The sequence below is a fragment of the Sarcophilus harrisii genome, chromosome 1 (genome assembly GCF_902635505.1).
Source record: "Sarcophilus harrisii chromosome 1, mSarHar1.11, whole genome shotgun sequence".
Lineage (NCBI taxonomy): Eukaryota > Metazoa > Chordata > Mammalia > Dasyuromorphia > Dasyuridae > Sarcophilus > Sarcophilus harrisii.
The window spans coordinates 17943122-17955742 of record NC_045426.1 but is presented as its reverse complement, the minus strand read 5'-3'; the positions used below and the strand labels follow the sequence as shown (position 1 = coordinate 17955742).

General features: G+C 35.0%; 1 protein-coding gene across 5 annotated transcripts in view; it reads left to right on the top strand.

Moving 5' to 3' along the window:
- The window catches only part of LOC100921232 (probable C-mannosyltransferase DPY19L1), a 144017-nt gene that overhangs the window by 33445 nt on the left and 97951 nt on the right, over positions 1–12621 (top strand). For all 5 annotated transcript variants that reach the window (XR_004232067.1, XR_004232066.1, XM_031953021.1 and 2 more), the window contains exon 6: positions 7498–7591. Coding sequence is in view for 3 of the 5 variants with exons in the window: in XM_031953021.1 (XP_031808881.1) it covers positions 7498–7591 (94 nt within the window). In the remaining 2 variants the exon portion in view is untranslated. The remainder of the gene's footprint in view (positions 1–7497; positions 7592–12621) is intronic.

Here is a 12621-nt window from a genome sequence, read left to right as displayed (position 1 = left end):
TGTCCAGTTCTGTTACACTTTCTTTCTTTCTTATTAGAAACCTTCCAGACTCACCAGCAGTGATCCAGTAATCATATTTGTCATTCATTTCTGTCATTTTGGATATAATTAAATTACTGACTTGACTTCATCAAATATGAATCTTGATGTATTAATTGTTTCTTTACTTTTTTTGAATTTCTATTCCATGCTGGCAGTTTTTTTCCCATCTTTCCTTATCCAGAGATCAGTTTTCTAGAGAAGAGAACATAAAATAGCAGTTGTCATTGTTTGTTGTTGTCATACATCATCATCACCACCACCACCATTTTCATCATCTTCATCTTCATCCCATCCACTATGAGCCCATGTAATAGCTTTTTGCCTTCCTTTTACCCCTGATAGATTTTTAGACGCTCTTTTTGTTCTGAACCTCCATCACCATGTCATTCTGGATTTTAATACTGGGACATTTTTCCTGTAGGACTATGCCACTGTATTATATTCATCCTTAGTTACTCTTCTGTTTTTTGTACATACCTTTTATTTAGTCATTTCTCAATAAAAATTTTATTTTTTATTTTATTAAATATTTTTTCAATTTTAAATTACAAAATTAACATTTTTTTAGTTTTAAATTCTCTCCCTTGCTCTTCCTCCCCCCACTCATTGAGAAGGCAAGCAGTCTCAGCTATGTAGCCAAAAAATACCCCAAAAGAAAGAAAAGTGTTTCAGTATGCTCTCTCTTATTAGTTTTTCTCTGGAGATAGATATCAATTTTTATCATGGGTCCTTTGGAATTGTCTTGAATCTTTGATCAGAGTAGCTTGATCATCATACTATATTGCTGTTACTGTGTATGATGTTCTTGTTCTGTTCATTTTACTTTGTTCATATAAATCTTCCCAGGTTTGTCTTAGATTATCATGTTTATCATTTCTTATAACATAGTAGTATTCCATCACAATCATTTACCACAACTTGTTCAGTCATTCCCCAATTGTCCAATTCCTTTTCACCATAAAAAGAGATACCGGAAATATTTTTTGCAGGTAGATCTATTTTCTTTTGCTTTAATATCTTTGGGATGCAGACCTAGTAGCAGTACTGCTGAGTCAAAGTATATGCACAATATTTTAACCTTATATAATGAGCTTTATTCCTGTTCTCCAGAATGATGGGACCAGTTCACATCACCATTAACAATGAGTTGTCAAATATTTGCTATTTTCCTTTTCTGTAATGTTAACTAATCTTCTAGATGTGAGGTGGTATCTCAGAGTTGTTGTTACTTGCATTTTTCCGTTTATTAGTGATTTAGAGAATTTTCTCCATGTGATTATAAATTTCTTCTGAAAATTGCTTGTTCATATCCTTTGATTATTTATCAATTGAGAAATGGCTCTTATTTTTATAAATTTGGCTTAGTTCTTGTCTATTTGCAAAATGAAGTCTATCAGAGAAACATGTTATAAAAATTTTCCCCCATTTTTTTGCTTTACTTCTAATTTTGGCTGCATTTTATTTTGCGTGTATCTCTTTTTGAAGCCATTTTGGTCACTTTAAGAAATTCTCCCTTTTCCTTTTCATTGAAATTATTTCTTGCATACTGAGTCTTGAATTCTCATCTCACAAGTCAAGTTTTTTCTTTTTCAAAGTGGGTGTTGGAAATCTCCTTATCCATTCTCTAAACCTTTGCCACTGGACTGATGTTAGACCAGACCTGACTTGAGTCGTTGCCTTAAAGCAGTGGTTACTGGTCCCTAAATGCTCATTTCCTATACTCCCAACAATTTGAAAAGTCATGAGGATCTGGTTGCCTTGCTTCATTACTCCACTCTTCTGATGATATTTTAGTGACACATTTTCCTAAATTCTTCAAGAGACTCTTATTGCTCATCCCATTAGCCTTTTTTAGTCATTTTCATTGCCTTCTTTGCAAATGTTGGCCCTCAGTGGTCACCCTATTTACTTCAGCAATACTTTGTTTCTTAGTTTTGCAAGTCATTTTGATTAGCAAGCATTTACTAAGTATCTCCTGTTTGCTGAGTGCTTTGCTTAACCCTGGAGTTAAAAACACACAAAGTAGTATTTATTTCAAGTAGCTCACATTCTTTCTGGGGAAATAATACATACACATTAAAATAAAACATTTTTATGAAGTAAATATAAAACTATTTAAAGTGTGTGGGGAGAATAATGCTTTAGTAAGATCAGGAAGCTCTCATATAAGAAAAGACCCTTGAATTGAGTTTTGAGGGACACAGGAAATAGAAGCTATTCAAGAACCCAAAGATAGAAAAGAGAATATTTTTGCCTGAGGCCAGTTTGGCTGTGTTGACTCTGTGGGAAAGTGGAGTATGCAGTAATTCCTGGAATGATTGCTGAAGCAAAATCGTCAAGTTTTTTGCCCAAGAAGTTTGTATTCAGTCCTAGAGACTATTGGAAACCACCAGAGCTTGTTGACTACTAGAGTAACTTGATTAGGTCTACATTTTCAGAACTTCAGTTTGGTAGCCATGTTGTAGATGGACAGGATGGGGAAAGGTGGAAGAGAGGCCATCTGCAAAGCTTAAAGGAGGGTGTGAGAGTATGAAGGGACATTCCCTAGAGGTGTCCTGGTGAGAAGGTCAGCAAAACCTGACAACTGATGAGCTAGGAGCTTGTAGAGTCAGTGAGGAATCAGTGATGATTTTAAAATTGCAAACCAGGGATGCTTTCTTTCCCTTTCTAAAACTATTCCTTACTGGCTCCTTCTTCCCATTTTCTTAATGTCAGTATTCCTCAAGGTTCTCTCTTTGATCCTCTTCTATTTTCTAATCCTCATTTATACCAGGACTTCTTTACCTTGGTTCTAGAGATTATTTACAGGTTCAAGATTAAAGATTTTAGGAGGTCTATGAATTTGGATTGAAAAAAAAACATAGCACCTTTTTCCAATAAAATTTCTTTCCCTTTGTAAGACTATTATGTATTTTAGACATTTAAAAACATCATTTGGAAAAGGGGTCCATAGGCTACACCAGATTGCTAAAGGGACATAGATTACCAACAGGGTAAGAGTCCTTGCCCTTAAGGAATCATAAAAAATCCCTGGAGTTCATCACAAGACGTGGGTCTTGGTTTTGACCAGAGCACTTACTAACTCAATGAGCTTTGGGAAGTCTTGTCAAATAGCAAAGCCTCAGGTTTTTTTTTTAATATGTAAAATGGAAAATAGCTGTGTGACCTATTTTCTAGGCTGGTTGTGAGTTCCAAATGAGCATATTGATGTAAAGCACTCTGTAAACTGTAAAACATTATAGATGTCAAAAGGACTTACTCATCCGCAGAGCTTCTTTGATGATAGCACCAGATCGATGCCTCTAAATCCAGTGTCTTCTCATGGCTTCTTAGCCCTGCTTAGTCTTTTCTGTTTGTGTTTCTGCTGCTCACTTAATTGTCTCTGTTCATCTCTTGGGATTATTTGAGACTCTTCAAGCCCTTGTTTTTCTTACACTTCTCACCACCTGTTACTGTCTCCTTTTAATGCTACAATGTCTAACATATTTATTCTTATCTTTTTATTTACTTGGTTCAGACTTGTTTTTTCATTGGTATAGTTTTGGGAGGGAGGCACTGAGACATCCAGGGACTTGCCCAGGATCAGGTAGCTGAAATGTGTCAGATTAGAACTTGAAGCTGCCAAGGGTATCCTAGCTCTATGGCCCGCTCTCTGAGTGCTGCTTCCTTGATCTCTTTCTAATCTTAGGTTTGCACCCACAGGACAGGTTTGCATTATGATCTGCTTTAATATCCCATATATCTGTTTTTCATACCTCCTCTCTCTCTCTCTCTCTCAGATCTGTATTTCACATTGCTGCCAGATTATTTTTTAAAATTAGTTTTACTGATATTTTTTGTTTTTTACATCATCTATATTTTCTGATAAAGTTTTCTGATAAACTTCTCTCCCAGAGAGCAATCCATCATAGCAAAGAATAAAAAAAAGGGAAAAGCAAATCAGCAAAACTAACCACCATATAGAAGCTGCACATTGTCCCCTACACCCTCACCTTTGACCTTGCCCCTGTACTAGAACTGCTGTCTCAGAGGATGAGTGACTTTGTGTGGTAGAGTATGTAAGACCAGCCTACAACACAAGCCTTTTGACCCTGGGCATGTCATTTAACTTTCTCTGAGAATGAGTTTATTCATTTGATAACTATCTCCCAAGGTGGTTGTGTTGATTCAGTGAGATCCAATATATGTAAAGAGCTTTGAAAATTAAAGAAGGGACTATAAGAATGTCAGTTATTACCTAATTATTAAGTCTGATGACCTTTTAATCAGGTTTATCTTTGACATTTTAGCAGTTCTGATATTACTAATCATGTGACTGGAAACATTTCTTCTCTCCTGATCTCTGTAACACTGGTCTTTGCTGGTTTTTAGCCCAAATCTCTTTAGCTCAGTTTCTTTCCCAGATTAATACTGATGATCCCAAGGTTCTGTCCTGGGTTTCTCTTGTGCCCATCTCTCCTCACTTCCTTGTTTGTAATCATATCTACTTCCATATGTCTGTTTTTATCTCCATTATAGAGGAATCTCAACTGTATAATAATAATAATAATAAATGGTATTTATATGATGCTTCTTATATGCCAAGCACTATGCTAAGAATTTTATCATTTTTATCTCATTTGATCCTCAATGACTCTGTAAGATAGGTGCTGTTGAAACATCCTTATTTTATACAGAGAAAATTGAGGTCAGGAGCCTTGGCTAGGGTCACACAAAATCGTGTCCGAGTCTGGCTTTGAGCTCAGGTTGTCCTGGCTGTATATAGGTATATGTGATTGTTCCAGAAGTCGGAGTGAAGTTCTAAGTTTTCATATTTTAAAATTTGATTAAGGTTTTTGGGACATGATGCTGTATTCATACCCACAGCCTCCCTCTCTCCCACATTGAAGTCCTCTTATTTTCTGGTCTTTGCTGGATTTCTTTCTCTGTGTGTGCCACTGGCCACTCTGCTGACCTTTTTGGAGTTGAGCTCATCCCCAAACCTGTGACTCTTCCAACTTTCCTCTCCCTCCTGGAGAACAGCATCATTCTTTGACATCATTCTCCTCTTAAAGTTCTTACCCTACTTCAGTCCCCATACCCTCTTGCCTTGAAGTCTGGAAGTAGCTACTGGTTTTTCTACCAGTAATGTCCCTGCTTTCTAATCCATCCAGAACAGGGCTGCCACATGACGGTCCCTGAGGCACAGAGGGTTCTACATTGTAGAACCAGAGCTCACCTGATTACAGACGAGGAAGCGGAGTCATATGGGTCAGCTGGGGCAGAACCAGGATCCAAACCAGGGTCCTGCCGTGCCAGGTCAGTGATTTTTTTCCCCCATATCACACTGCTTCTAATACATATGAAGATGGGACTCTCCTCCTCAGACGCCTTCTTTGGCTCCCTATTAACATTAGTTTAACTTAGAGTCAGCCTTTATCTCTACTCTGATTTCCGCCTTCTTTTCTGTGTGCCAGTCAAGCCTGCTTTTTTTACCTGTTCTCCCTTCCTGCACTTGAACAGGATTGAGATGGAGTCAGTCCTATTTCATCTTTTCATCTACTCAGAATATTGATCTTCATTCAAGCCTGAGCTTGTAGACATAACCCTTGTCCTGTGAGATCTACCATGAAACTCCCAATTGTTAGTGGCTTTGTTCTTAACACATTCTGTTGAGGTTCATTGTCTTAGCTGTTCTGAGACTTCTTACTCTGCCCTTTATTATATTAACAATGTTATTATTAATCTTCTCAGTAAAATATAAGTTCCATGAGGAAAGAGAGTATTTCAATTTTTTATCCTTGTCATCTAGTATAGTTTATGTAGACAATGTAATAATTTTTCAAAACTCTGGTGTGATTATAAAATGATAAGACTGGTTTTCAGATGTATCTGGTTAGCTGGCTTTGAAAGCAATTGCGAATGAGGAGTTTGGATGAGTTTATGGCTTTCCACATCAATAGTAAAAAAGACATTTATGTCATGGCCTTAAAATTCTTAGTTTCACTACTTTATACTCATTTACTGGCATTAAAAATTAGTTTTATTACTTTGTAGTCAGATTTTTTATTTCAAGATTAGTTTAACTATGGAAATTGGAAAAACTATCTTGCTAGTAAATATTTCTAGCAAATTTGTGAGTTATTTCAGGACACTGAAAATGCTGCTTGTAGTGGTTTTGTTAACTGCTCTCTCCAAAATTGCCAGTGATCTCTTAATAGCCAAATTGGATGATCTTTTCTCATTCCTAATTCTTTTCAACCTATCAGCTGACTATCCTTTTCTCCTGGATATTCTTTCTTAAACTAGGACTTCCTAATAGTTTCTTGGGTTAATGTTCTCCTGGTTAAATTTGCTGGTTCATCATTCATATCATACCTCCTGTGTGGGTGCTGTCCAAGGTTTAGTTCTGAGTCTCCCCTCCTCTCTTTCAAGTCCTCTTTCTCCGGGTGACTTCCTCAGCTCCCCTGGATTTACTATCATTACTCTGCATATTTCAAGCTGGGTATCTCAGAGACATCTCAAACTCACCATCTCCAACACTAAATTCATCACCTTTCTCCAGGAGCCTTTATTTCTAAATGCGCTCTTTTCTTTTGAGGGCACCACCACCATCTGTTTTTGCAGGGTCTCAGGCTTATAATCTCATTCTCATCTTTGATGTTTTGCTTTCGCTTCTCTTTCCTGTCTGGGGGTGGGGAAAAAAAAGTATTCCGAATAAGCCATCCCTTTCCACAAGGAGCTTACTCACTACACTCCACAGTTGCCAGGTCTTGCTATTTCTGTTTTCACAGCATTTCTCAAATCCAGCCCACCTCCCAATGAAATTCAGGCTTTCATCATCCTCATCTCTCTTGTTTTCCTGACTGGCCCCACTGCTTTAGCCTTCTCACCTCTGCCTTCCAATTCCTATATCCAAAACTAATCTTCCTTTGACGCCTGTCTGGTTGGCAGCTGCACTGGTTTTCTAGGTGACCACCTCTGTTTAGCTCTTAATAGCTTAAAAAACCAACTTGGCCCCACCTGCATCCTTCTTGCTTTATTAGTTCTTACTAAACTTTCCATATTCTAGAATCTCTTGTTTTTTCTCTGTTCTTCACTCATGACATGTTGTGCCCTGTCTTGGTGCTCTCCTCCCTTATCTTGGTCTCAAAGAGACCTTTTTTTTTTTTTTTTAAAGTGAAGCCCAAATGCCAACTTCTGCATGCATCTAGAGCTGGCCCTCCCATAGTACCTCATATTTGTGTTCATATGTACATACATATTTATTAACTTTATATTTGTGCTATATATGTTTTTATGTATACTTTAGTTTTATCTTAATGGAATGTTAGCTCCTTGGGAGAAGGGTTGGTTTCATTCTTGGTACTTTAACAGTACCTGGCATATCATAAACACTTAATAAATGCTTTTTTAATTGGTTGATTAAGGGGGGGTGTTTACTAACTATTTGGCACTGTGTTGTTGTTTTTAAAGGACTGGGAGATCCTGCTTGCTTTTATATTACTGTGATTTTTGTTTTAAATGGACTAATGATGACATTATTCTTCATATATGGCACATACCTAAGGTAAGAGTGTTTAAAAGTTGTTTCAAGTGGAATTGATTTTTAATTTATTAATATTAAAATAAGTTAATTTATAATAGAATAATAAAACATTTTATAAATTTATTGAAGTATATGTAAAAGGAGCCTCAAAACTAAAAAACTAGCCATGAGGTGGTAGTTTTATTTGGGCCATAGCAGTTTCTAAAATAACTTAATGAGATGAGTGGGGTCATGATTTAATCTCTGATTAGATTGCCAATGATTTGACACATCAAAGTAAATTTAAAGGAAGAATAGGAACAATGTACATATAGAAGTCTGGAGATTCCATTGAAAGATAAATCTCATAGTTTTTGTTTAATCCTTAACAAAGTGTTTGGTTTTAGTTTTGGCATGTCTTCATATTAACTTTTACTTTGTAAAAACTAGAACACATTTTATTGAAAGCAACCACAGATATTTTAATATAAGTTTTGTCAAACAAAATAAATTATAATACAAAATCAACAAATGCAAATTTTATTTTTGGCTCTTCAAATAATTACTGATTTAAAAAATAAAAATAGCTTTCTCCAACTCCTACATTCTTTTGAAAGTAAAATTTATTAACCTGTAATTGTAACATCTTTTAAATTTATAAATTCTAGTATTAGTCATTGAAGAAGTATCATTTTTCTTCAGGGTGCCTGTTTACAGAGTAGTGATCAAATGGGCCTTTCCCTTAAAGAAATTAAAATCTCTTAACGTGGGCAAGGGTGATCAAGCTCTGTTGAAGACAAATGTGACAAAATTACAGATGTTCACTGAGGGAGATTGTCAGAAATTGTGTTGTTACACGACGAATGAATGAGGTTGTTGAAACTTAAACCTGCCAGAAGGGGACTGCTTTCTAGTTTGGTGCCTCAATAGTGGCAGTGTATTTTTAAGTATCCATTTTATTTATAAATATGTCACCCTGTTAATTTTCATATTTTCCTTTTCAGCTTAGCTTTTTTTTTTAAACAAAAATATATATTTCATAAATGCCTTGCGTTTTTTGGTCATTTCTGGATAAACTTACCTCATGATCCTTTACAGAATGAGTTTTTCCTTGAAACAAAGGAAACTGGTTAAATTCCAACAAGAGATAATGACAATGTGTGTGAAGGGAGATGATCTTTTCAGTATCTGCCTCAGGACCTATAGAAGTCTTGGTTGTTGATGGCTTTGTAGTCATGATTCTATTTGTTCTCATGCTTATTATTTTAGTCTGTATACCATGAGTATAAGACCCATGTTTCTTTAGATTTCTCAAAAAATTCTTCTATGGTACACTGATTTACTTATATTTAATATCACAGTGTTTTTTTCTTTTTTAGCTCTTCCCCAATTTATAGGCACCTATTTTGGTGCTACTTACTTGCTATCACAGAATGTACTTATGATTGTTGTGTAATGCCAGAGAAATTGAGGCAAGACAGAGATTGGTTTTTAATCTTTTTAAAGTGAAAAATTTAGACTAGTCAAGTTTTAGGCTAGCTGGCTGTAAAGAGACTCTTGTCCAAAGCAATCAGCCCCGAGTGATTGAAGCAGGGGAACTTTTATAGCTGACTTGGGTTTGCAAATAGAATAACCTGCATATAGGGGAAACAAGGCAGATAAAGAGGACGAGGACAGTGGGTGAACGGACAAGCCATAATTCCAGGAAAGGATCATAACTTAATCCTAACAGGATAAGGGTCAGATAAGAAGTTCGAGGGCAGGAGACAGCTAGGAGATGAGGGGCAATACTCAAACCGAGAGGGAATATCCTAGAAAGGATCAAGATAATGTACCTGGAGTTTATGGTACAGTGGAATATAAAATGGCCAGAACTTCAAGGTTTCAATTCTCCCAGTCCTAATGGCAAGAAAGGGGGGGGTAGTCATAAGAATTTTATTCAAGGCATAATAATTTAGGGCATAACAGTTTTAGTCTATATTGGACTTTTGTTTCTGTCTTTGACTTCCTTGGGACAAAGTAGTCCGATTGCTGGGTCAAAAGGTATGAACACTTTCATCATTTTTCTTGTTCAATTCTGAATTAACACCTAGAACAGTTGGTTATCTTTGCAATTCTACCAACAAATACTGCATTTGTCTTCCCATAGTTGCTTCAACAAAAATGTTGTTCTCATATTTTTTCACTTTTATAAATCTGATGTTAATAAAGTTAACCCCAAAGTAGTTTTGATTTTTAATTGTATACTTATAAAAATAATTTTATCTATTCATATTTTCTCTAACAAAAGACCAAAATCATTGAAACTCTGTTCAGGGTATATAAGCCACTTGTCACATTTCCAATATCATTCTTTAATGATTTATATTTCTTTATATTTCCAAAGTTCCCATGATTATGAATGTTCCATGTTAACTCGTTAGCATGATCCATGCTTCTTTGTTAACATAAAATGAAGATAGAAAGGCAACCAGTGGAAATGATCATGGCCATATGGCATTATTTTCAATCATTCTCTCTGTTCTTTCTTTTTTACTGATTTCTGTGATACCATTTCTTTTATTGGACCCAATCGAGAATTCTTTTTTAAAAAATAAATTTTTATATCTTTTGGTTTATATCACTTAGATTTCTCTCATATGCCATCACTTCTTCATTCCTACTCCCCTGTTATCCCCCATATACTGTTTAAAAAACAAACAACAAAACTGATCATTACATTGAAAAATAAACTGATATTATATATAATGTTTCTCATCTGTGACTCCCTCTACCTCTGAAAAGAGTTCGAGGAATGTGCCTTCTCCTATTTCTTCTTTTCAGACCACATTATTAACAGAAGGTTCATTGCAGGAAGAGTAATAATTTAGTTACTCTTAAATTTCCTTATTCACTTCCCCTGTTCTTTCTCTTTGCTCTTAGGTCATTGTTTTAGAAATGTTGTTCTATATAGATTTCTTATGGTAGATTGATTACATTGATTTCTCTCCTGAATGTCAACCTGATATTAACTTTTAGGATGGAAAGTTCCTTAATTTTGAGTGTAATTAACTCATTCTGGTCTGAAAGCTTTATTTCAGATTCTCAAGAGTATTTGTTTTTCCCCTTCTCATACTGTTCATTTTTTTCCTTCCTTTTCCAATAACTGTCTTTAAAACATTTCATTTTGTGTCATTTCCAAAGGTTTTAGAATTAAAGTTTCAATGTGAAAAATCTGTTTTTTCATCTTAAGTGTTTGTTAATGGGATACAACCTTAACATACACACATATATACATGTACACATGTGTGTATATGTATGTATGTGTAAACACAACTATATATAAAACTACATAATCATACACATCTATTTGGATGCTGTGCCATTTATTTATATGTTTAGCATTGACATATATGTGTTTAGTGCATATATGTTTATTATTATTATTTGATTGTCTATGATATCTGTTAGGAAGATAGTTTCCTTACTTAATTTTTTCAGTTAGATCTATTTTTGCTTTTGTTTTGTCTGAGATCATGATTGCTATCCCTGCTTTTTTTTTTATTTCAGATGAAACATATTAGATTATGTTCTAGTCCCTTTTGTTCTATGTATTTTTCTGTGCTTCAATTGTATTTCCTGTAAGCAACATGTTGTAAGATTTCTGGTTTATACTCCATTATGCTATCCACTTCCATTTTATGGGTGAGTTTATCCAATTCACATTCACAGTTGTTTAATTTCCTCTATCCTGTTTTTCCTCATTATCCTCTGCTCCCTCCTCTTCTCCCGCCCTCTCGTCTTTCATTCTATCCCAGAAGTATTCTACTTCTCACCGCCATCTCCCCCAATCTACCTTCCCTTCTGTCAGTCCTTTTCCTTCTATTTTCTCCCTCCCCTCCTGTTTCCTTAAAAGATTACTGTACCCCAAAGAATAGATTTCTGTACCCAACTGAATACATATATTATTCCCTCTTTCAGCCAATTTTGAAGATATTCAAGTTTAAAGTTCAAGTTGTGCCCATTCCTCATCTTTCCCTCCACTTGTAATAAAGCTTTCACACTTGTTAATGTGAGATAGTTTATCCCATTCCATTCCTTCCTTCTCTCTTGTCCAAGTGTAATCTTCTTTCCTACCTCTTAGTTTTATTTTTGTTTTTTGGATGTTATGCCATCAGAGTCAACTTAAACTCTCATTCTTTGTTTTTGTATATACTCCTAACTGCCCTAATAGAAATACAATTCTGTAGAATTATAAGTATCATCTTTCCATATAGAAATTTAAACTGAAAACAATTTATATTTCTATATGGAAAGATGATTCAGTTTAACCTTATTGACTTTATGTTTTCTCCTTTTTTATTTATCTTTTTATACTTCAGTCTTGTATTTGAATTTTCCATTCAGCTTTGGTCTTTCCATTAGGAATATTTTTGTTTTCATGCAATAAAATTTCTATTTTCTTCTGTATCTTTGTCAACATAAAGCTGTAAGAAACTAATATTTTCACTTTTTAATTTTAATACTATTTTATTTTTCCAAATACATGCAAAAAGTTTTCAACATTAACTTTGCAAAACCTTGTGCTCCAAATTTGTTTCTTCTCCTTCCCTCCTCCCCTTCCCAAGACAGCAAGCAATCAAATATAGGTTAAATGTGTAATTCTTCTAAACATTTTCATATTAGGAAACTCTTCTCATCCAAGATAAATCTTCAGTTTAATAAGAAGACCCATTGGCCCTAATTAGATTTTGTTATGTAATCAGAATAGCTTTAAAAAGGACAAATTACAGCTAATTTCAGACTGGTTTACCTGATTAAATGTAAAGGGAAAAATAAGATATTTCTACTAGATTTCTCTCTACTCATTCCATATGAGTAGAAATAAAATAAAAAGAAATCATGGAATCATAGTAGTTGAGAATTGGAAAGCACTTGGGAGGCTGTGCAAATAGAGAGGAAGCATGAATGCAGAGATAGAATTGACAAGGTTTGTTACCTGATTAGATAGGTGAGATGAGTAAAGGAATTAGAAGATAAGGGTTATTCTTTACCATAACAGGGGAGTAGTTCTGGAAAGCTTGCAGAGTTTG